This window comes from Barbus barbus, assembly GCF_936440315.1.
Source record: "Barbus barbus genome assembly, chromosome: 12".
In the NCBI taxonomy this organism is placed as follows: domain Eukaryota; kingdom Metazoa; phylum Chordata; class Actinopteri; order Cypriniformes; family Cyprinidae; genus Barbus; species Barbus barbus.
The window spans coordinates 18262742-18284935 of record NC_136740.1 but is presented as its reverse complement, the minus strand read 5'-3'; the positions used below and the strand labels follow the sequence as shown (position 1 = coordinate 18284935).

At 40.0% G+C, this 22194-nt stretch overlaps 1 protein-coding gene across 1 annotated transcript; it reads right to left on the bottom strand.

The window, feature by feature from the left end:
- Nucleotides 1-2226: 2226 nt before the first annotated feature.
- On the bottom strand, nucleotides 2227-21898 carry LOC306877805 (putative nuclear hormone receptor HR38; the record flags this gene model as incomplete). The annotated part of the gene is made up of 7 exons (XM_079429780.1): nucleotides 21831-21898; nucleotides 17956-18797; nucleotides 12412-12541; nucleotides 11382-11551; nucleotides 11012-11205; nucleotides 7138-7316; nucleotides 2227-2498 (listed from the first exon to the last, which is right to left on the bottom strand). Exons 1-7 carry the CDS (start codon nucleotides 21892-21894, stop codon nucleotides 2227-2229), a joined length of 1851 nt encoding a protein of 616 aa, XP_079285906.1. The 5' UTR covers nucleotides 21895-21898.
- Between the last annotated feature and the right edge of the window lie 296 nt (nucleotides 21899-22194).

Sequence of the window (22194 nt, the reverse complement as noted above, 5' to 3'; positions counted from 1 at the left end):
AACAAAATTAGCAAACACTACAAAAAAAGCCAGTAGTTGTCTGTGAGGCATAGTGTTGGGGTATACAAAATATAGTTTATCATTATGCCTATGGAGAGTCCCCATAAACCACATATGCAAGTATGTGCGTGTGTGTAGGTACGTTCATGTATGCCCATGCATGGTGAGATTTGCTCTCGACAATCCCAGACAAATTAGAAGAGTGATGGAGGAAGACAGAGAAAGAGCAGCCGTGTCAGTGTGCATGTGTGAGAGTGCGCTCTGCACTGAAATGTCACAGCGCAGATCGATGGGGCTTAACGAGGACCGCAGGCCTGATGTGGTCAGAGTCCCCCAAAATGATCTGAATCTGTCCTCCAGCTCAATCCCATACCTGAAGCTCAGTGCAGTGGGGACCCTGACCAGAATCCCCCAAACACACACACACACACACACACACACACTAGGGTACTTGATGGTATTAGGCTGTAAAGACACCTGGCACGTTGACGCTTTTTGAACTTCACAAAGGGGGAGTCCCTCGGTCTCATCCCGAGTCGTGACAACAAACACAAGCTTCAAGAGAAAAACACTTCAGATGCTTTTACACAGAGGTGAACAGAAAAACGACACTTCCACTCAAGTAATCAGAAGGGTTTTTTTTATGATTTCAAAGTGCTGAACAGAGCCTCCAGTGAACCAAAGAGAGAAAAAAACCTAATCAAACCAAAAGAGACATTGAAAAACATGTTTTTTTTTCTTTTTTCATGTTTCTTCTCCAAAAAACAATGCACAACTTGTACCACAAGATTTGAAAAAGCTATCAGATAAAAACACTTCAAAATATTAGTTTTGTATTGTGTGTGTATATATATATACATATATATATATATATATATATATATTTATTTATATAATTTGTACTTTCCATCTGTTCAAACTGCTGCCATATGATAAAGTAAGCGAGAACGCCCAGTCAGTAAGTGTGTTCAAGCCCTTGTGGAGCCGGCAGTCTTTGCAAAATAAATACAAGCAGAGGCGAGGAGGAGAAAACCATGCATATAATCCGTTTTTACTTTTTTGTACATATAAAAGACATTTTTGCAACAATGTCCTCCATATTAATAAATGGCGTAGACAGTATAAACATACAAAAATGAGCATGAACGTGGAATGTTTCATTCCTTCTATCCTCTCTCTGCACCTGCGTCTCACCTGCCTTCTCTTAACCTCCTGTTTTTTTAAGTGCTCAAAGCCCAATTCTCTTTTTAGTCTGTTACCCTACCGCTAAAATCCCTTGGTTTTTATTCATAATAATAATAATAATAATAATAAAAGCTACAGTAATTTCAAGTCTGTGGAACTTCGTCGTTAAAAGTTAGTGCGCAGACTGGGCTAAATCATCTCAATTGAAACCTTTACCTTACAAGGCGAGTCTTAGTATTAAAATAATTTAGAGTTTGAAATAGGACTGGAACAAACACACACACACACACACACTCACACACTCTCGTTCTCTCCTCTCTCTCTTCGTTTACAATAGCACTTAGTAAATTGCACTTGTTTGCAGGTTTCTGGGGTGTGATCAACTGTGATTCTGGACATTAATGCACTCTGTCGTTCTGTCTGTGTGGCGAAAGCCTCCCTCAGAGACACTCCTACGTGTTTTCAAACACATCCACTTCGTTTCTGCCAACGACAGTTGATATGTCATAATCTGGCATCTGAAGCTGGCGTTTTGGATCCGTGCGTATGTGTGAAAGGACAGTTCGCGTGCACTTGTATGTTTGTGAGTGTATGTTTGTGATGAACACAACTGCTGTCATTGAGGTGGATTGTGCTGGAACTTTTGGACCGCCTGCAAAGGAGTCGGTAAGTGTGCGTACTCACACACACACACACACGCACACACATACACACATTCTCGCACGGTAATACTTCTCTTGACGTGGTACGCTCAGCTATAGGCATGGCGCTCGTTCCCAGGGCGCGGTACGTCAGATATGCTCAAACCCCGCCTCGTATCTACACTATCAGTCGCAGAGCAGAGATTAAAAGCGCTTATATGATTGGTTTCTCCTCAGACACGTTTAATTCCTGTAAGGATTTGGGGACTCATGGGAAATCGAGTTCAGTGTCACTGTTAGCTACTGGCTCTGTCTCTCCCAGGGTGACTTTATAGCCGCTGTGGGCGTGTCTGAGTGAGCTTGTGGGCGTGTCAGTGGTGTGCAAAAAGGGGCGTGGTCATCAATAGGGCAAGGTGTCCAGAAACCTATCGATGAGCGGTGGGGGTGGGACCAGGTCCTCGAGCTTCAGGTAGAAGATCCTCTGTAAGCCTTGTGTACGCTGAGTTCGAAGCTCCGCCCTCAAGCCCAGCACAGCTCCCACTGTGGGTGGGGCCTTGCCGGTTGAAGCCACGCCTCCTGCGCTGACCGAGCTCAGGTGATCTCGCAGGCAGCAGATTAGTTTGGATTGCAGTTCCTCCACTTTTTTAGGCTCCTTCAGACCAGGACATTGTTCTGAAACAAGAGGAAAGAGTCTGAGTGCTTTTTTTTAAGCTAAATATTGGTTAAAATATCACTACAACTGTACAACTCACACCACTGAAACACTCCATACACACATCACTTTAACAGTAACAATATCTGCAGTTGGTTTGGGAATCAAGAATCACTTTTAATTCACAACCGATTCCATTTTTGAAAACGTAATGAAACCAAATAATTTTCGTGATATTTGAATGCTGATGGATCACTTAATATTTAGGACCAGATTTACTAAACAGGGCAAATTATCGTTAAAGTGCAATTCCATAAAAGTGCAGATGGGAGTGGAGAATTCTGTGGGTGATTTATGGACAAGGTGCAGATTAAAGAACACAGACGCAACATCTCATTTCCATAATGACCAACGCAATCTACCTAGAGCAGCGCAAATTACCACCTGCTTTAAGACGTGCTTTTTTGGGCATTAAATAATGCCACAAATACCAGTGAATTGATGAGCGCAAATCTTTGTGAATCACATTGCGTGATTCATTTAAATACTCTCCTTCCATAAATTTACCAACGAGTTACCAAAAGGGAAACTCGTACATATTCAATATGGTGAGTCACAAAATTAACTGTCCACACCTTTTCAGTGCTAATTTCCCACTTTATGTCTTGAGTAAATCCTGACAATAATTTTTTAACACTAAATGAGGGTTTGCAATGGCGCAAGCTGATAGTAAATCTGGCCCAGAGCTGTTTACGTTTGTGAACAAATGATTCTTGTGAACCAGTAATATACACACACACACAAACACAAACATATATATATATATATATATATATATATATATATATATATATACACAGTATCTCACAAACGTGAGTACACCCCTCACATTTCGGCAATCATTTTAGTATATCTTTTCAAGGGACAATACTATAGAAATGAAACTTGGATATATTGTAGAGTAGTCATTGTGCAACTTGTATAGCAGTAAAGATTTACTGTCCTCTGAAAATAACTCAACATACAGCCATTATTGTCAAAAAAAGCTGGCAAAAAAAGTGAGTACAATTAATGTGATAACAGCTATACATCATTTAACCATGCAAAGCCACATGACCTATTCATCATGTTCATGATTTTGTCTGCTTGACAGGACCATACAAATTTGTGTATCTTGTTTTAGAGCAGTTAAAATTTGGTGCTTTGAGTACAATTCTCTCATACTGACCACTGGATGTTAAACATGGCAACTCATGGCAAAGAACTCTCTGAGGATTTGAGAATTAGAATTGTTGCTCTCCACAAAGATGGCCTAGGCTATAAGAAGTTCGGTAACAGCCTGGAACTGAGTTACAGTACAGTGGCCAGGGTCATACAGAGGTTTTCCAAGACGGGTTTCACTCGGAACAGGCCTCGCAAGGGTCAAAGAAGTTGAGTCATTGTGCTGTGCGTCAGGTGCAGAAGCTGGCTTCAAAAAACAGACGCATGAGTGCTGCCAGCATTGCTTTAGAGGTTGCAGAAGTGAAAGGTCAGCTTGTCAGTGCTCAGACCATACTCCACACACTGCAACAAGTCTGTTTGCATGGCCGTCGTCCCAGAAGGAAGCCTATTCTGAAGCTGGCTCACAAAAAAGCCTGCAAACAGTTTGCTGAAGACAACCTGTCCAAGAGCATGAATTACTGTAACCATGTCCTGTGGTCTGACGAGTCTAAGGTAAACTTGTTTGGCTCAGATGGTGTCCAGCATGTGTGGCGACGCCCTGGTGAGGAGTAGCAAGAAAATTATGTCTTGCCTACAGTCAAGCATGGGGAAGTCGTGGCCTAATGGTTAGAGAGTCGGACTCGTAATCCAAAGGTTGCGGGTTCGAGTCTCGGGCCGGCAGGGATTGTAAGTGGGGGGAGTGAATGTCCAGCACTCTCTCCGAATTCCAAGTGTTCATACTTGGCTGAATGTCACTTCACTCACTCATGGTGGTGGTAGCATCATGGGCTGGGGCTGCATGAGTGCTGCTGGTACTGGGGAGCTGAGGTTCATTGAGGGAAACATGGATTCCAACATGTACTGAGACATTCTGAAGCAGAAGATGATGCCCTCCCTTCAAAAACTGTGCTAAACAGCAGTTTTCCAGCATAACCACCCCAAACACACCACGAAGATGACACTGACTTGCTGATGAAGGTGAAGGTGAAGGTGATGGAGTGGCCAAGTATGTCTCCAGACCTGAACCCTACTGAGCACATGTGGGTCATCCTCAAGCGGAAGGTGGAGGAGCACCATGTGTCTAACATCCAGCAGCTCTGTGATGTCATTGTGGAGGAGTGGAAGAGGATGCCAGCAACAACCTATGCAGCTCTGGTCAATTTAATGCCCAGGAGGATTAAGGCAGTGCTAGATAACAATGGTGCCCCTACAAAATATTGACACTTTGGACACAGTTTTGACATGTTCACTTAGGGTGTACTCATTTCTGTTGCCAGTTATTTGGACAATAATGGCTGTATGTTGAGTTATATTTAGAGGACAGTAAATTTGTACTTAAATACAAGCTGCACATTGACTACTCTAAAATATATCCAAGTTTCATTTGTGTGGTATTGTCCCTTGAGAAGATATACAATTTTTGACATATACAAAAATGTGAAGGATGTACTCACTTTTGTGAGATACTGTATAAATATATATACTGTATATATATATATATATATATATATATATATATATATATATATATGATAATATTAAATATAAATATAATATATAATACATTACATAATTATATTAATTTAATAATAATAATAATAATAATAATATGACATATTATTGAACTATCTTTTTTTCTAATAATTCTCATCCTCAATCTGCAGTCTAGTGTCTTTGACTTAGACTTCACACTACTATATGAGTGTGTAAGTGCCCATAGTATGATAGAACAACCATGGATGCGGAAGTGCAAAGGGATGCTGGCTTGCTTTGGATATATCTTTGTGTGTGTGTGTGTGTTCCAAATCTATGTGTCTAGAGCAGCTCCGTTGTCACTACATTCAGCCTACGTCCTCTCTCACTCTCACTGTTTTTTTTCCCTTGCTCTCTCTGTGCCTCTCCCTCTCTCCTGGGGGATGATCGATGGCGCTCTTTCACCGCAGACACTTTTAGAGGGTCGATAGACTAAGTGGAGAGAGGGAGAGAGAGAGAGCTAGAAAGAGAAGAGAGGTAGGGACCCGAGCTCTGCTGAGTAGCGCTCAATTCCTCTACAGAGTTAAGTGCCGCTCCATGGGGGCTACCAAACACACACACACATCTACACACAACACTGTAGATTGTGGCTGAAAAAAGAGAGGTAAAGATTGGGCTGAACGGACGACTGAGTAAATTGATTGACAGCTATATCTCTCTCTGTTTTTATTCACACTTGCTGTCTTTAAAGTTAGCATAAGATTAAAATTGTTCCTATCTTGATCTTTTTAAAATGTTTCTATTTTCCCAACATTAACATGTTTCTATTTAAAATTGAAAAAATGTGGCTATGACATATAACTTTTTCTTTTTTTTTGCAAATAAATCAACATAAAAAAAGCAGCATGTGGATTTTCTTCTTTGAGCAAATTATTCACATGGCTTGTTGAATTTAATTTATGCAAAAATCTGAATATTGCAACATTTTTGTGAATAAAGCAGTGTTTTTATCCAATCAGATTTTTTCTGTCACATAACTTATTGAATTTAATTTACGCAAAAAATCTGAATATGGTCTGCGCCGATAGCCTCTTGGACATACAGAGCAGTTGCACTACGGGCGTCCCGAGTTCGAATCCCAACTCAAGGTCCTTTCCCGATCCCCCACCCCTCTCTCTCTTCCACTTCGCTTCCTGTCAGCCCTGATCTGTCCTATCATAATAAAGGCTAAAATCTTAAAAAAATTTTTGCAAATAAAGCAGTTTCCATCCATATGATATTTTCTTCTACATTTGAATTATTCAGTCACATGACATTTGAGGACTTCTTTGAAATTCATCTATAAACTTATTCAGTAATCTTGCTTCCATCATAATTTATGCGCATTCACCTCAAGTTAAAGTAAAAGTTTTTTTATGAGCATTTTTGAAATTCGATTCGCATCTCCATGTTTTCATCCAGCATTATTTTAGGCAATATTCCAAAATACTTTGATAGAAACCCAGCTCTCTTTATTCTTCTAATGCTTGCCAGAATGTGCCCGTGTTTCTGTGTGTGTGGTGCAAAGTGTGCTTGTCTGTATATAGGTCGACCTGCTGTTTAGCCTCTGAGTTAATAATGGATGGTAAGACTCGAGTACCTGCTGATCCAAACACACACACATATACGCACACACTGTCCTACTTTGTCAACCAATAATCAACTATCTCCACCTGCACTCAAAAGGAGATGCACACAAACCTCACACCATCTCTGTCTCTGTTGTGTGTGTGTGTGTGTGTGTGTGTGTGTGTGATTAATGGGGATTATTTCTGCTGTCCAGGTAAACCTAATCTCTGTCAGCACCTGCCCCACACCTGTGATCACTGTGACGACCGCTAGCAGCGGGACAAAAGGGGTGTAAATACACAAATACAAGAACGACAACAGGAAGTGACAAGTGTGTGAAATGCATAGAAATAGTGATTTTCAGAGGTTGCGTCTTACCCGTGAGCAGCACTAGGGCGCACAAGCAGGAGAACGCAGGCATGTCAAGGTTGAGACTCTGCAGGCGAGTGCTGAAGTCTCGGATGGAGTCCAGCCACTCGCCGAAGCCGCGCAGGCACTGCTGCCGATGAAGGACCAGGCCTGTGCAAAACACGAACTTCTCGTCCGCCAGCAAAGACCTGAGCAAAAGAGAGGGAGAAGGTGAAGAACTGTTGTTATTTATACTGCTTCAAGGTGCCGTTTGAAGCCACGAGTTCAGTCGCAGCCTTTCATCTTTTAATTAATCGCTGTTCTTCTCGTTCCCTTCAGAACAGGTACCTGTTTCAATTTAGCAAGCCTCTAATTCTGTACGCACACATGCTATCAGAAAGTACTCACAATCACTGCTGTGACAAACGCACACACACACACACACGCGCTGATTATCACCTCTCTCTGATTCATGTGATGACGATCTGCCCTTGGATTGGCTGCCGAATCTGTATTTAAGGCATACTGCACGGAAACAATTACCATAGCGACAAATGAAAGCCAGTACAGGGAAGAGCACATCAAAGATAGGAATGGACCTAATTACGCCAAGCTTTCCCAATTAAAGCTTTTAAAACATTCCTGAGATTATACTCTTTCTTTCTCTCTCTCTTTCTCAGCTCTGTCCTTTCAGGGTTGGAGGGTTCTGGGTCAAAGCATTAAAGTTGTATCTTCACGTATTCTCACGAAAATCGTTTGTGTGTGTTGCAGCGAAACACCCAAACACTCACTCTCCACTCGTCCATCTTCTCAATCCACTCATCCTCTCACTCTTTTGGTCTGTCTTTAGCCCTTCGCTCTCAACCCTGCAATTTAGGAAGAAAAACTTCCTCTCATTTTTCCCGTAGAGTGCTGGCTTCTGCTGTGTGAACTGTTCTTCATTAGTCTGCACGAAAACACACACTCGTATAGACGAGGAGTAATGGAAAGGCGAGGAGGAATATTCGAGAGTCATCTTTTGAGCTGTTTTTGAAGCCCAGAGGGGTAAATAATCAAAATGTGTGCTTCATTAATGCGAGCTAATGGTTTTAAGCCACTACATATGAATGCATATATACAGAATCCACAGACATGGCACTGGTGATGTTATATTGGAAAGTGAGCATCATTTTGCCCTATTCACTCCAGGAGAGCACTTGAAGTGAGTACTATGAAGGGCGCAGGGCTCTTGTATGTGGGCGTCTGGAACACCCTACATGAAGACGTACATGACTGTTATTTTATGCCAACATCATGTTTATGCTAACAACTAATAAAAGAAGAGTTCATTCTAAATGTATTTTTAATTTATTTATTCATTGTTTGTTTATTATTGATAGGAATATTAGTTTTGACAATTTGAGGGTGAGTAAATGATAGAATTTTATTTTGGGGTGGAGTATCGCTTTACGATTGTTGTAGCAAATAAAATACATGAATAAAATATAACCGTTTTATAACCGGTAAGACTGGAGTAATGGTTATTTTACGTTTTAATAATATTTCACAATATTCTACTGTATTTTTGATCAAAAAAATGCAGCCTTGGTGTGCATAAGACTGAAATTTTGAAGTGTAATGTAGCTCTAGGGAATATGAGAGAAGTGAGGGTTTCATTTCATGTATTAAAATGAATCATGAGAATGCACCACCCAACATCACATGATCATAAACGGTAAAATTACTTCTTTATATATATCCTTCACTAACAGCCATGTGGAAGGACCCTTCATGAAGGGTTCAAAAATGGCGTTTGTAATCAGTCCATTTTCTACCACTGTCATAGAGAAGGAGGGAAAACAGGAAAAGAGTGAACACAGAACGAGTGAAAGCTCCTCATTATTACAGAACGAAATTAACAACAGCACCCTTGAGGAGGGAAATGCACACATTCCTTTTAAATTTGCGTCAGAGTGAGTCGGTCTCTTTGCGTCCATTCATTCATTCATTAACCTCAGCGTGGCCGCATGGGGTAAGATTATGTGCATGTGTGAGCCACATCAGATACCATTCTCTGGTGTGTTTTGGTAGTGTAGAGTCTATTTTCAAAACATGTGAGAACTGTGAATGTTTGTGAGCGGAAAATGTGCAAGTTTTCCCGTATTGTGAAGTCTCCACACATTCTGAACGTGTATCTTGTGAGTTTTCGAGTGTCCGTGACGTAAGCCCGGATGAATCCCCCCACTTAAATGAGTCAGAACCCAAGTCTGCAGCTCCCTACTGAGGCTGTGACGCCACCACCCACTGCCCTCCCTCCCCACACCTGCTCCTACACCATCAGAGAGGGAGAGAGAAACACAGAAAGAGCACCGGAGCTAGTTAAACAAGGAGCAGCTGAGCTGAGACAAAGATCCACTTCCTGTTACAGCAACATCAGAATGTCACTGAGTCACTGAGACACATCCACACACGCATGCTTCTACTTAAAGTCAAGAAACAACAGGTTACTTCTAGTTTGGATGCAAACTGTTCCGGCCTTCACGAGTAAAATAGAAATTAAACATAATATGGTGAATGTAATATATAAGTGATCATCAAAACAGAGCTGTTTCTGCCACACATAATGTCTTGGGAGTGGGAGGTGGTTAGGCCGGGCTGTTAACCAATAAACTTAAATAAGTGAATTCCACAGGATCTTCCACGCAGTGTCCATAGTAACCTTACAGTGCTGAATAGAGAGCGAGAACACACGCACACACTCGTGCTCACACACACACACACACACACACACACTCGTTGTTGTATAGGAAATCACAATGTAACTAGCAGCGACTGCAGCATATTACACAATATAAATCATGACTTTGCCTGTGAATGACTTCTTTCACAGTCATAATGATACTTTACACCTCATGCTAATTTTTAAACCAGAAAGAAAATCCTAAGAGACATATGAGACATCACTAATAGCAAGTCATAGAAAAATCTGACAGTTGCTATGAGATATTATAAGTGTAAAGTCAGAGTGTAATTGCTATAACTACCGTTTCCTCCCACAGCTGTAGCCATTCAGATGAGAGCTGAAAATGTCTATTTAGGATATTATTACAGGCTCTATTCTCTGTATATTATTGTATATATTGGGGGGCAAATATTAATGATATATTACTGGAAATATTTTATTAAGCAACATTGTGAATACTGTGAAGATTTTGATGCAAAAAAAAGGAATTAGAGTTGAGTTTGATTCATTCCTGTGAATCACTTCAAACTGTTCGTTTCAAAAAATTGATTCATAACCCTGATTCAGTGATTCACTTGTATCATCAGAAATGTTCAATGAAGCCTCCATATGGAAGTTTTATATATTAAAATGTTTAAATATTAAATGTCTAATAAAATTTCTAATAAAATTAGAATGACATTGAATGTCATTCTTTCTTCTGTTCATTTAGCAAAAAATAGTGAAGAAATGTTTGACTAGTTTTCTGTTGCATTTTACATCTTACATTAAACATTTTTAAAATCTTGGCTCTTGGTTACAGTGATTTTTCTTCTGATTAAAAAATATATATTTTGGGAAATTAAATGTAATAATAAATCAAATAAATATTGGGAACAATGATATTGCTGTTCTACATAGATTATATTATACATTATAAATTGTGAATCTACTTGGCTAAAGTGACTGGCTGAAAAAAATAGCCTTTTAAGCAATATTAGGTAAATGCATAAATATTGAGATATACTGTATACAGCATATAACTAAAAACTTATAAATGTTAGATTTTTATTTCTTTATTTATTTTTTGTTATTACGCTCAGCTCCATTATTATGGATGTTTTAGTGTATGCTGAAGATGGTGTATTTTTCAATGTGCCCTAAAATCTGCAATCTGTGAGATCTGTGTGTGCCTGCATGTACCTGTTGGCGAGGCGAAGCACGAAAAGCTCAAGGAAGGCAGAGTCAATGAGCAGGTTCTGGTCATCGTGGTGAAGCTCAGAGAATCCAGGCAGCCGTTCCGCCCAGCAGTGTGTCACCTCCATGGAGCCGGTTAGCACTCTGTAGAACATCTGGATCTGCTGAGACTCAGATAGACCCACTGGCTCCACCGCACTGAACTACAGGAAGAGAGAGAGATGAGTATGCCACACAAATCAATAAATTAAATAAATGTCAATGGTTATATTGTTGTTTTGAAGTTAAACTATGTATTTGTTTTGTAATTTAATAATTTTTGTGGTAAAATAATGAATTCTGCCAATTAGACAAGATTCATAAAGGATCTCTCCACAGATACCTGACTGTAGTCTAGTTCTCGTGGTGTAGACTGGGAATAGGCCCGCACAACTGCATTCAATAGGCTGAGGGGAGGTGATGGGGGTGAGGGTTCTGGCTGCAGGGGACTCTTTGGTTTAGACGGCAAGCGACCTCTCCTCCCCTTCAGGTTGTCTGTGCGCACCACTTGTGTCAAACACACAAACAAACATATTTTAGACAATGCATGAGTCCTCCACAAGAAGTTATAAGATTTAAATATTATTAAAGATTAATATTATTCAAACCATATTACGCAATTCCACACATACAAAACAATAACAGTGTATTTGAACACCTGTGAGCAATGATGTGTTGATAAATTATACTTTATATTCATTATACCAATCCCTGGGAAGTCAAAAGCATTTTGCATGTTTGTTTAGTAGATTTAAAATAAAAGTTTCAGAAGTTTCTGTCATTCTATGCCACACAACAATGCTGGACTGGCCAGTAGGGGGCAGCTAAAATCTGCACGATTGCAGGTCTTGGAAGGAACGGGTGAGTGAAGGTGAGATATAATAAGAACAATGTATGTCTGTCCTAATCTCCGGCCGAGATGGATAAGATGATCAGAGGTGTGATCTTTTTAAATCACATGGTATTCATGCTTAAATTCTACAAGAATTAAATCTCCCCATGAACACATGTGCCTGTGACTGTCCTGTGTGTTGTTTTATTACCGGTTCTAAAGCTGCTGATAGACTGTGATTACGGAGGCGAAGTACTGCCGGTAAACACCTCCATTATAGTTTAATTCATGCATTCATACTAACCAGCTACACGCCAAATCTGAATTAATCCATGGCGCTTCTTGGGCGTAGTGTGTGCATCTGTGGGTTTTAAGTAATTAAGATAAAGAGTGTGTATCTCCTTTGCATCAGTCTCTAACCAGAGGTCCAGACGAGGTCATATGCACCAGGGCCTATTGTGTGATAATTGGTTTGAGTGGCTTGGCCAGACATATTCTAGGTGTGTGTGTGTGTGTTAATGTGTGTGTTTGATACCTTCTTTCACCATGCCTACACTGAGACACTTCTGGAAGCGGCAGTACTGGCAGCGATTTCTTCTCCTTTTGTCCACAGGGCAGTTTTTACTGGCCAAACACACGTATTTCGCATTCTTCTGCACCGTCCTCTGCAGCCACAGACAATAAAAAGAGAAAAGGGAGAGAGAAGAAGAACAATAAGTTAACAGGTCTAAACATATTATTTATTTAATTTGATCCTGTTTTTGGCTAAGAATTAAAAAGGAAGCTTGCAGGTCAGATTTTAATTACAATGTAAAAAAGCTCCGGCTCCATCAGGATAATTAGATAAAATTAATTTCCCAACATGCCTTGCCTGCAGGAGGGACAATTTTATTAGTGCAAGCTACTGACAATGAAGATCAGTGCAAAGCGTGCTGAGGCCGCTCCCGCGAGACATCCCACGCCGCGTGATAAAATTGTTTGTGAAACTCGCGGGTCAGCTCACGGCACCTCAGGGTTTTGGCGGATCGTGCCTCTGCAATAACCCCCCCTGGAGTTGTTTTCTCCTCGGCTGGATATGCGCGATTATTGCTGACCTTATTAAAATGAAAAAAAAAAAAAAAAAACGTAGAGAAACCGCTGTTAAAAACCGTAGAAAAGAGGGAAAAGACTTGACAACGCTAAGGTTAAAGCATCAAGTGCACGTGCTAACGGTAAGTCAAAAGATTAAGCACTTGCGTGAGACTGGTAAGTTCTGTGATTAAGGTAATATCCAAAACAAACATGCTTTAACAAGCTACAACTGCGGTCAATTTAATGGCAACTAAAACGTAACTTACATCAACAATGTTGGTTTCATTGTGCAGTTATTCAATTAGGAAAGCTGCCAGTTTTTACAGTGAATTAAAAAAACAAAACAAAACAAAAACAAACAAGCGGTAAGCATGATAGTTGCTAGGTATGACATTATCATTATCTTACATATTTTTAAAGTTTAATGCTGCGTTTGTATGTCAAGTGTGCCATTAGCTAATGGCTAATAGTTTACCCTGATTCTGATTACCTTTTTTGTCATTTTTCTGATTACCCTTTTTTGTAATTTTTTTTTAGTTGAAAAAAACTAAACTCTTTTAGATCTAACTTTAATTTTTGGTTTGTATTAAAACACTTTAATACGATGAAATGTTAAAATAAAAAAATCATAATACACACACAGCTGTTTTCAACAAGTGTAAATAAAAATCAATCAAACCACCTGCGTTTCCCAGGAAGCTGGAATTTTACTGTCAGGTGAAGTTAAAACACCCACACACACACACATCCATGTGATTTGCACGGTTTCTCATATTTTACTTAAATTGAACATAAAACTACCACTGCGGCCATGGTAGAGTGGACTAATCTCCCAGTGGGCACACAAATGCACTTGTTAGCTAGGAGAGTGTACTCAGTTACAGCTACATTCACACTGATTCAGTATGACTTGATTAAAATACAACCTGTGGAGCACATCATCTCGAAAACACCCTGGGCTTAGTCGGAAAAAGCGCACCCACCTTGCTGTTTCCCACTGCACCACATGCACAAGTTATCTGAGTGCAACTAGAGTTCTATAGAACCATATCTGAGTTCTATAGGCTACTTTCAGACTGTGACAGATTCTGTCCGTTGGTCACAGTTATTGTACAGTCCACAAAACAGAGGTTTTATTGCTGCAGGAGCTTGCTAGATGAATAGACATCTTGTGATGTTCATAAAATAAGATAAACCGCTGTACATATGACGGCCATTAAGAAACTGAAACAGTTTCTGTATGTGAATGTGTATTTGTGTTTATTTATGCTCTAAACGATGTCACAGTACAAAACTGTCACGGTTACAACAGTTTCCTGACTTTTCTTAAAACAAAAAAGGACATCTTAGGTTATATTGTAACTTTTATGAACATGTCTATCAATTTCTGCCCACAAACAAATGGCAAAAAGCTTGAAAATCAAACACTACACTCTTAAAAATAAAGGCTCTGAATGGATTTTTACAGCAATGCCATAGAAGAACCATTTAATGTAAAGAACATTTTAATAATCAAAAGAACCCTTTTTCACTATAAAGAACCTTTTGTGCATTTAAAATGTTCTATGGATGTTAAAGGTTCTTCATTGAACTATTGATGCCAATGAAGAACCTTTATTTTTAAGAGTTTATGACAAAAACTAAAACCTACTATTATTGTCTAACTACCATAATTCTCTCATGTAAGCACACAAATATACAAACGCACACACAGAGTTGCGGTCCAGTGCACAGCAGGGTCCGTAGGGTCGGTAAAGACAAGCAGTTGTGGATTCATGACATGTAACATGTGCTAATGGCCCTGTCTCACATTAAAACCCCTTAGGGAACCTATATCCCCCTCTCCTCGTCCTCTCCTCCCCTAATCAGAGATGATCAGACTATCTTCTCTCGCCCTCTCCTCTGGGTGTGTAATTAGATGTGTGTGTATGGCTGTTCAATAGGAGAGGTGGAACTGGGTCACCATTAATTGGTTAAGTGTGTGTGTCTGCGTGTATTGCGCACTTAGACTGTATTATAAGACGACTATGTCTGTGAATGAAGCACATTTTAGTGTGTTTATAATTCAACACTCTGTAAATGCCATAATGCTGGCACAAAAGCACATTTATCTTTGTTGCAACTGATTTAATCAACGTAAGCTAAAGGAAAGTGCTGGAGATGAGTCTGAATTCAGTTAAGAGCTGTTAAACTTTTATTCCAGTGGAGTGGGTTGAATGTGAAGGTTTTGTGAATGAGCGAGCCTGTCTTGACCCTCCATTAGGTAAATATTCAGAATAAATATTCTCACTCGGAGCATGTTATGAGTCACAGAGCAAATTACAAACCAAAGAAATGGTGTGAAAATAAGCGGTGTGAGCGAATGAGCAAGACAGAGAGAATAGATTTTGTGTGCTATTTTTCATTGTGAAACAGCACAACGGTTTGTATTCAGATGTAAAACAGAACCATAAGTGAAATGATTTAGTGCCTGTTAATGAAAGTAAAACTAAAGCTGGAGGGAGAATCTGAATAATTTTGGTGGATAAATGCATGCACACTTCATTAAAAATTTATTTTAAAAACTAATGTACTTAGAATCATTGTGCATAAATATCACAATAAACCCTATTGTGTAAAAACATTTATTAGAAATTTTAAAAAGAGCGTTAGCGGTCTGACAAAGGATATACACTGCCACACAATACACTGTCTTGCATTAAAATTCACCTGCTAATATTTATATTGTGAGTTAATGAGTTGCCTGAGATAATTAAATGGTGAGTGTGTTTTGTGAGTTGGGGCGAGTACGAGTGTGTGTATGCATAAAAATAAGTATGCTGATCATATAAGTCTTGCCAGTGTGCATATGTCATTGTTTGTGGATGTCATTTGTGTGTGTGCATGTGTGCCAGCATTGCAGTAATGGCTACAAAGCCTCAGGCTTACCAACCCCTGCTTTTATTAATTACTAAATAAAAACTAATTGTGAAACTAATTGAAAAGAGGCATAATTTATTTCTGCACGAGACCACAGGCCATTTCCAATTATTTCAGCTCTGCCACTCTCACTCCTTCACTTTCATTGTCAGTCTTTCGACACAGTGTCTGTATATTTTAAGTCTTCTCGCTGTTTCTGTAATATTGATCTGATCAAATTCAAATGTGCATTTATTCCAAAATGTAAAATAAATACTACACGTATATATGTTAAATTCATTGTAAGTGTTAAATTAAATCCTTATACACTACAGACTCTCCTCAGTCTGTGTTTGTGTGTGTGTGCGTTTCTGGCTACAGCTCCAAGCTGCTGTATTTTAAGTGCGCGCCGCTGTCACACCTCTCACTGGTCACCGAGGGAAACGACCCTCACAGACGCCGTGGCAACCGCCGCTCAGACGATTTGTGAGAGCACTCAAAGTCGCGCACACACACATTCACACTCAGTACACACAAGCCAATACTTTCATGAAAAGGCTGAGCAAACCTGTCACAGTTGCACATCTGAAACTGAAACTAAACATTCTTTCAGTTTTTGTGCACAAATTATTTTCTGTACAGCCTCAAATGGTCATATAGACCGTATCCCAACCCCCTCTTCAAAATGAACAACAAAAACACACACAGCTCACTGAAGAATTGCTATTCACACGGTGGGCTTTAACCTTGGTTTAAACGCCCGTGGAGTGCGTTACAATGGTTGGTTAACCCTGAGCCTCACACTCAGAGAATGAGGTGCGATCGGTGTAGAGCAGCGTGAGGCTCTTCAGCCAAGAGCTCCTTTCAAACCAAGAACAAAACTAATGACCCCTAATGAATACACAATTAACAAACACTACCCTGGCTACACTGCTACATAAGAGACACAAAAAAAAAACACTGACTGACATGCTGTACTATAAAGCGCAAGTACAATCCTCTTACACTCCATTTAATGACAGACACACTCAGATACACAATGAGACATGCTATTCAAATTAAGCACACATTGAAGAACACATATCAATCAACACAAACTGCAAACTCCCACGTCAGCTTCTACAATACAACAATCATTTGCAATAGTATGAATAAATGTAAAGCATTAAGGGAAATTCAAATGAGAGACTACCTCCAGCAAGCACTTCGTCAGTTTTAGTTAACCTCAGCTTTAGTTCTTTCAATAGTTCTGTTTATTGTGCTTTGTTTTAAAGAGAGAGTTCAACCAAAGAAAATATTGTGAAAGAAGATACTGTGAAACTCTTTTTTATTCATAAAGTGAAAGTCAATGTGGTCTAAAACAGTGGTTCTTAACTAGAGATAGAGGCTGACTGGGGACTTCAATAAACTTCCAAAGTGGTTGCAGGATGACATAAATGTATATAAATCAATAAATGATTATTTATATATTAAAATAATCGATGTCTAATTAAAATCTGATTAAATATGGATGTAAATAGAACACTAAGTTTAAAAAAAAAGAATCTTGGTTAAAGTAATTTATCAATACTTTCAATTGCTGTTAATAAAACAAGATTAAAAACAAGCTATTTGTCATAATTACAGCAGAAATGTAGAAAATATCTTAGAACCACTGGTCTAAAAACAATATGTTAAATGTTATTGTCTGGACAAAAAAAACATTAAAACATTTTTCAAAATATCTTCTTTTGTGTTCCACAGTAGGAAGTCATACAGGTTTGAGACAACACGAAGGTGAGAAAATGAGAGTATTCTTTTTTTGTTGTTGTTGGTGAAATACTTCTTTAAAGGCCCAAGTACACGTGCGTCAGTTAGTGTGCAGTGGAATCTTATAGTTTAAGATATTAAGTAAAAGCTCCTTGCATATGATCCTCCTATTTACATTAAACAGAACATCTTGTACGATTCTTTCAGTCAAAGTGTGTGTCAATAAGGATTATTATGCAATTGCAATGGCACACTCATGTAAATAGCAGTGACAGTGATGGAACTCGGGTGCGTCTGTATTCGATCTGATTGAGAGTTATTATAAGAAAGAGAAAGTGCTGCTGGGATGCTGAATTCTTACCTTAAAAAAGCCCTTGCAGCCCTCACAGGTGCGCACACCGTAGTGCTGACAGGCCGCATTGTCTCCACACACAGCACAGGTACCCTCTCCGGAGCTGATGCGACTGGGCGGCGATGGCAAACTCTCTCCCAGAAGCGGCGGGCACGGGCCCATGCCCAGAGAGCGGAACGCCAGGCCTCCCGGCTTACCCATGTTCAGGGGGTACATGTGTGAGTGCGTATGGGCGTGCACATGTGAGTGTGTGTGTGTGTCCAGGCTGGGTGGCACATGTGAAGATGAAGAGGATGAGGAAGGAGAGCGTTCAGGGCGCAGCGGAAGGCCGATGGCAGTGTCGTAGCCGCTGGTGGAGGGTGGGGCTGTCTGCTCGTAGAAATGAGGGAAGCGAGGGCTCTTCAATGGGCCTTCAATCAGGCAGGGCTGGGGCACAGGGGGAAGACTGTGTTCATCCCACAAGAAAGAGCTGCTGGGTGGGCCGGAGTGAAGCGGCGTGGGGGGCGTCGAAGGGGGCGACTGTTTAAAGTACATGGAGCTCCCAGCTATTGCTTCGTCCGATGGTGTCATGGGTGCGTAAGACTCCTGCTCCTTCTTGATGATTGGGCGTTGAGGAGGGAGTTGATACAGACAAGAGGGTTTCGGCTCAAAGCCGCCCTCCACAAACACATTAAAACTGGGTAGGGAAGTGGTGGCAGCCGCCGCCGAGATCTCCCCCCCACTGAGCTCACACTTCGAGTAGTCTGTCGCCATGAGGTCAGCACTGTAGTCACCATGGTAACCAAAGGACTGGGCGGAGTAGCTGGACCCATGAGGTGCAGGGCCGTACTGGGCCTGAACGCAGGGCATGTCTATAGAGACGGGGAGAGAGGGAGAGGAAAACGAGAGAGACTTATCATATTGCCTTTTGGCTGAATTTTGCCTTCAGGTGTACAGAGGATGTGATGTCAACCATGGCATTTCAGTACTGTTTCGTTAGTACCAAGTTAGTAGATAAACCATTCACCTGGAAACATGGGTTAGGCTGTGAGCTGGTGGGCACACATGCGAAAATTAAATAAATCAATCAATAATGCACTCCTCATTCCTGGCTTGGATTGTCACATCTGAATTAAAGCAAATTCTGTCATCATTTAGGCCTACTCAAAGTTATTTTAGTGCATCTTTTTTAACATACAATGAAAGTGAGTGAGGCTGACATCCCCACTGAAGAAATAAATTCCTATGAGAGTGAGTACCTAAATGATGACAGAATGCTCATTGCTGGGTCTAAATGATTAAACAGTTTTAGTTTTCTTTCTGGATTTGAATTCCATGCCATTCTTGTGAGCAAACACCGTCCAACCAATCTAGCGCACATACCTACGCTTGACTCACAAATCAGTCTTTGATTATCCATCATCAGATATTATATTTCATAATTATAAATATGCATAGATGTAAACATGCACAGAGAAAGATGAGTTTAGTCGCGTATATTCAAATCATAACGCCTTAAAGTTTTCACCAAAACGCTTTTACATAAATATTCATGATGGTCTACTAATTTAATGTGCACCATGCACCTGTTGAAATAAAATGATCGTATTAAAAGCAACGAGGAACTCCCTTGTTATTCGTAGTAGTCTGTATCTTGAGCCAGCCCTGCGCTTCGGTGTTGTGCCTATTTTCGACTCCCTGCCAAATTATTACCCCCCTCGTTGAAATCGCTACCTGATTGCCTAATCCTAACCCCACCCCTAATCCTAACCCCTCCCCCACACCTAACCCTAAACCTAGCTATACTAGGGGGGTAATAATCTGGCGGGGGTCAGAATTCGGCACTACACCGGGAAAACCATATTGCCAGCGCGCACTCCCAGAGTTATATAACCTACAACTGTGCGTCTTGACACAGCTGTTTAAGTGCATCTGTGCAGAGCTACCTGAGTCCGTGAGGATTTGTGTGTGCGTGTCCTTTGTTTGCTTATTTTCCCTAGGTGGGGAAGTGTACACAGACCCGACGTCGGATTGACGCTGTCGTGTAGTGACTTCGTAATCCTTGTGCCTCCAACACGTCATGTATGTTTACTAAAATCAAGAGGCTTATCAATTATGAACGCCTCTTTACCTGTGATGACTCGGACCGGTGCGCGCGCGTTCCGTTTTCTACGCACATCGATGGCTATGCATACAAACGCATATTGTGGCATAAAGCATCATGGATAACAGTGAGTTTAATGTCAGTAGACATTTCTATCACAACAGTGGATTCATAGGATAATGCACATGAGCAGAAGGGGGCTTACCTTAAGTAAACCTTTTTTTTTCCAATTCAACTTTCCTTTCAGAATTGATTGAAGTGTTGGTTACTTTTATTTAAAACAACTGTAAACTTATTTTTTTGTCCATCTTACTTTATTAACTCTAGTAATAAAACTTCATGTTGCTATATTTTCTCCATGCAGCCTAATTTTAAATTTGTATGAACCTGTAAACCAAACTGCGCGTCAAGAAAAAGTAGGCTAATATTTTACAGTTAAAAAAAATAAAAAATAAAATAAAAAGTTCTACATTGTACATATTACAGTGTACTAATTTTAAACGACTTTCAGGGGTATAAAGTAAAATTCATTTCTGTCACATTTCAGATGGGCTGTTCTCGCGCGACCCAATTAGTGTTTTAGCGCCCCTAGCGTATTTAGCTAGCCATCAACTATATTAAAGACATTTTAAACAAGAATGATTTTTATGACATATTTTAAATGTGTAACTCTATAAATCTAAAATAAACCTGATAAATATGTCCAGTGGTTAGCCTACTTAGCCTATGTTTTGGCCATGTAACGTTACCGTTCGCAACAGACAGTAATCTAGCAGCTGCTGCTATGGTTACCTCCTCAAGCACAATCGTATAAATTGGGTGCACTCTGATTAATTTGTAATCTAATAATCTAACCTGTAGATACTGTTTGAAAGCCTATTTGGTGAAGCCTATATAAAAAGTAACAACCTTCTATAAAAAGAAAACAACCTAATTCTAACGTTAACTTTACTTGGGAGGTAACTTTATTTTGGATAATTAATAGGCCTATATTCCTATAATTCGCACCTTGACGGAGGAGAGTTGTACATCAAAGTGAGTGAGTGGGTGGGATAAGGTGCGACCCCTTCATCGTCATGGATTCTGACGCAGGAATGAATGGTTTGAGGTCAATCTGTCTCGTGCTGGATGGAGCAAACGTGAGTCGATTTTTTATACCACTGACATCTTAACGTTACACCACTGTCACCACACAAACACATATCTCCCTAACGTGCACTTGAGATATACACTTTCTTTTTTCTCTTTTTTTGGCTTTTGGTTCATAAACTAGGCTATGTCATTCCAACTCTGTCATTCATTTAAACTTGCAATGTTTTTAAACGATTTTAAAACTTTGTTATGTTGATAAACTTACTTTTGTGTAGTTTTGGCTATGGCATTTATCCAATCAAAGTTTTGGTGTCTTTTTGACACTTAAGGCCAGCTCAAATTATGTAAGACTAGACAAATCCTTATAGAAAAAAGCAGGACTCTGTCTGACTCTGTATCTCTCGTGTGTATCCGTTTATGGTTTGTTTGTGCACGTCCAAACCCCAGTGCACGTTGTTTTTCTACCTCAGCTCCACATTTCACCATGACACGGATAATAAAAATGAAAACGCAGCCAACCTAACGTAACAAAGTCGAATTATTAAAAATGTCTAGACCACATAAAGTCATACTGAAACGATGCTTTACAGCTGTAGTGTGTGTGTGTGTGTGTGTGTGTGTGTGTGCGTGCACCAGACAGAGAGAGCCTCACACAAATACACACTCAGGCTTATAGAAAGCGCTTTAGAGGGATGAAACAGTTGCTAACCTCGAGGTGTGCATTTTAGATGGACAAAATGCAGCTGTTCCAATAACTGTGATCGCTTGTTCATTGTCAGAGTGCCATAGATCTAACAAAAAATAAAAAATAAATAAAAATCAACGACATAAAAAAATAAATAGATGCACATGACACGCTAACCAGTATGAATTTGCTCTTGAAACTAACAAGCATCAGTGGAACACAGGCGGCACAAATACATTTGCGCAAACTTTCACTTTCCAAACACTAATAAGACAACAAAGACAATGTATTCTAAAGCAGCACACGAGGTTGCTCTGACCATGAAGAAGAAAGTATGTTATGATACTATTGGTAGGATGCAAATATAAAATGAATGAGCTATAATAGC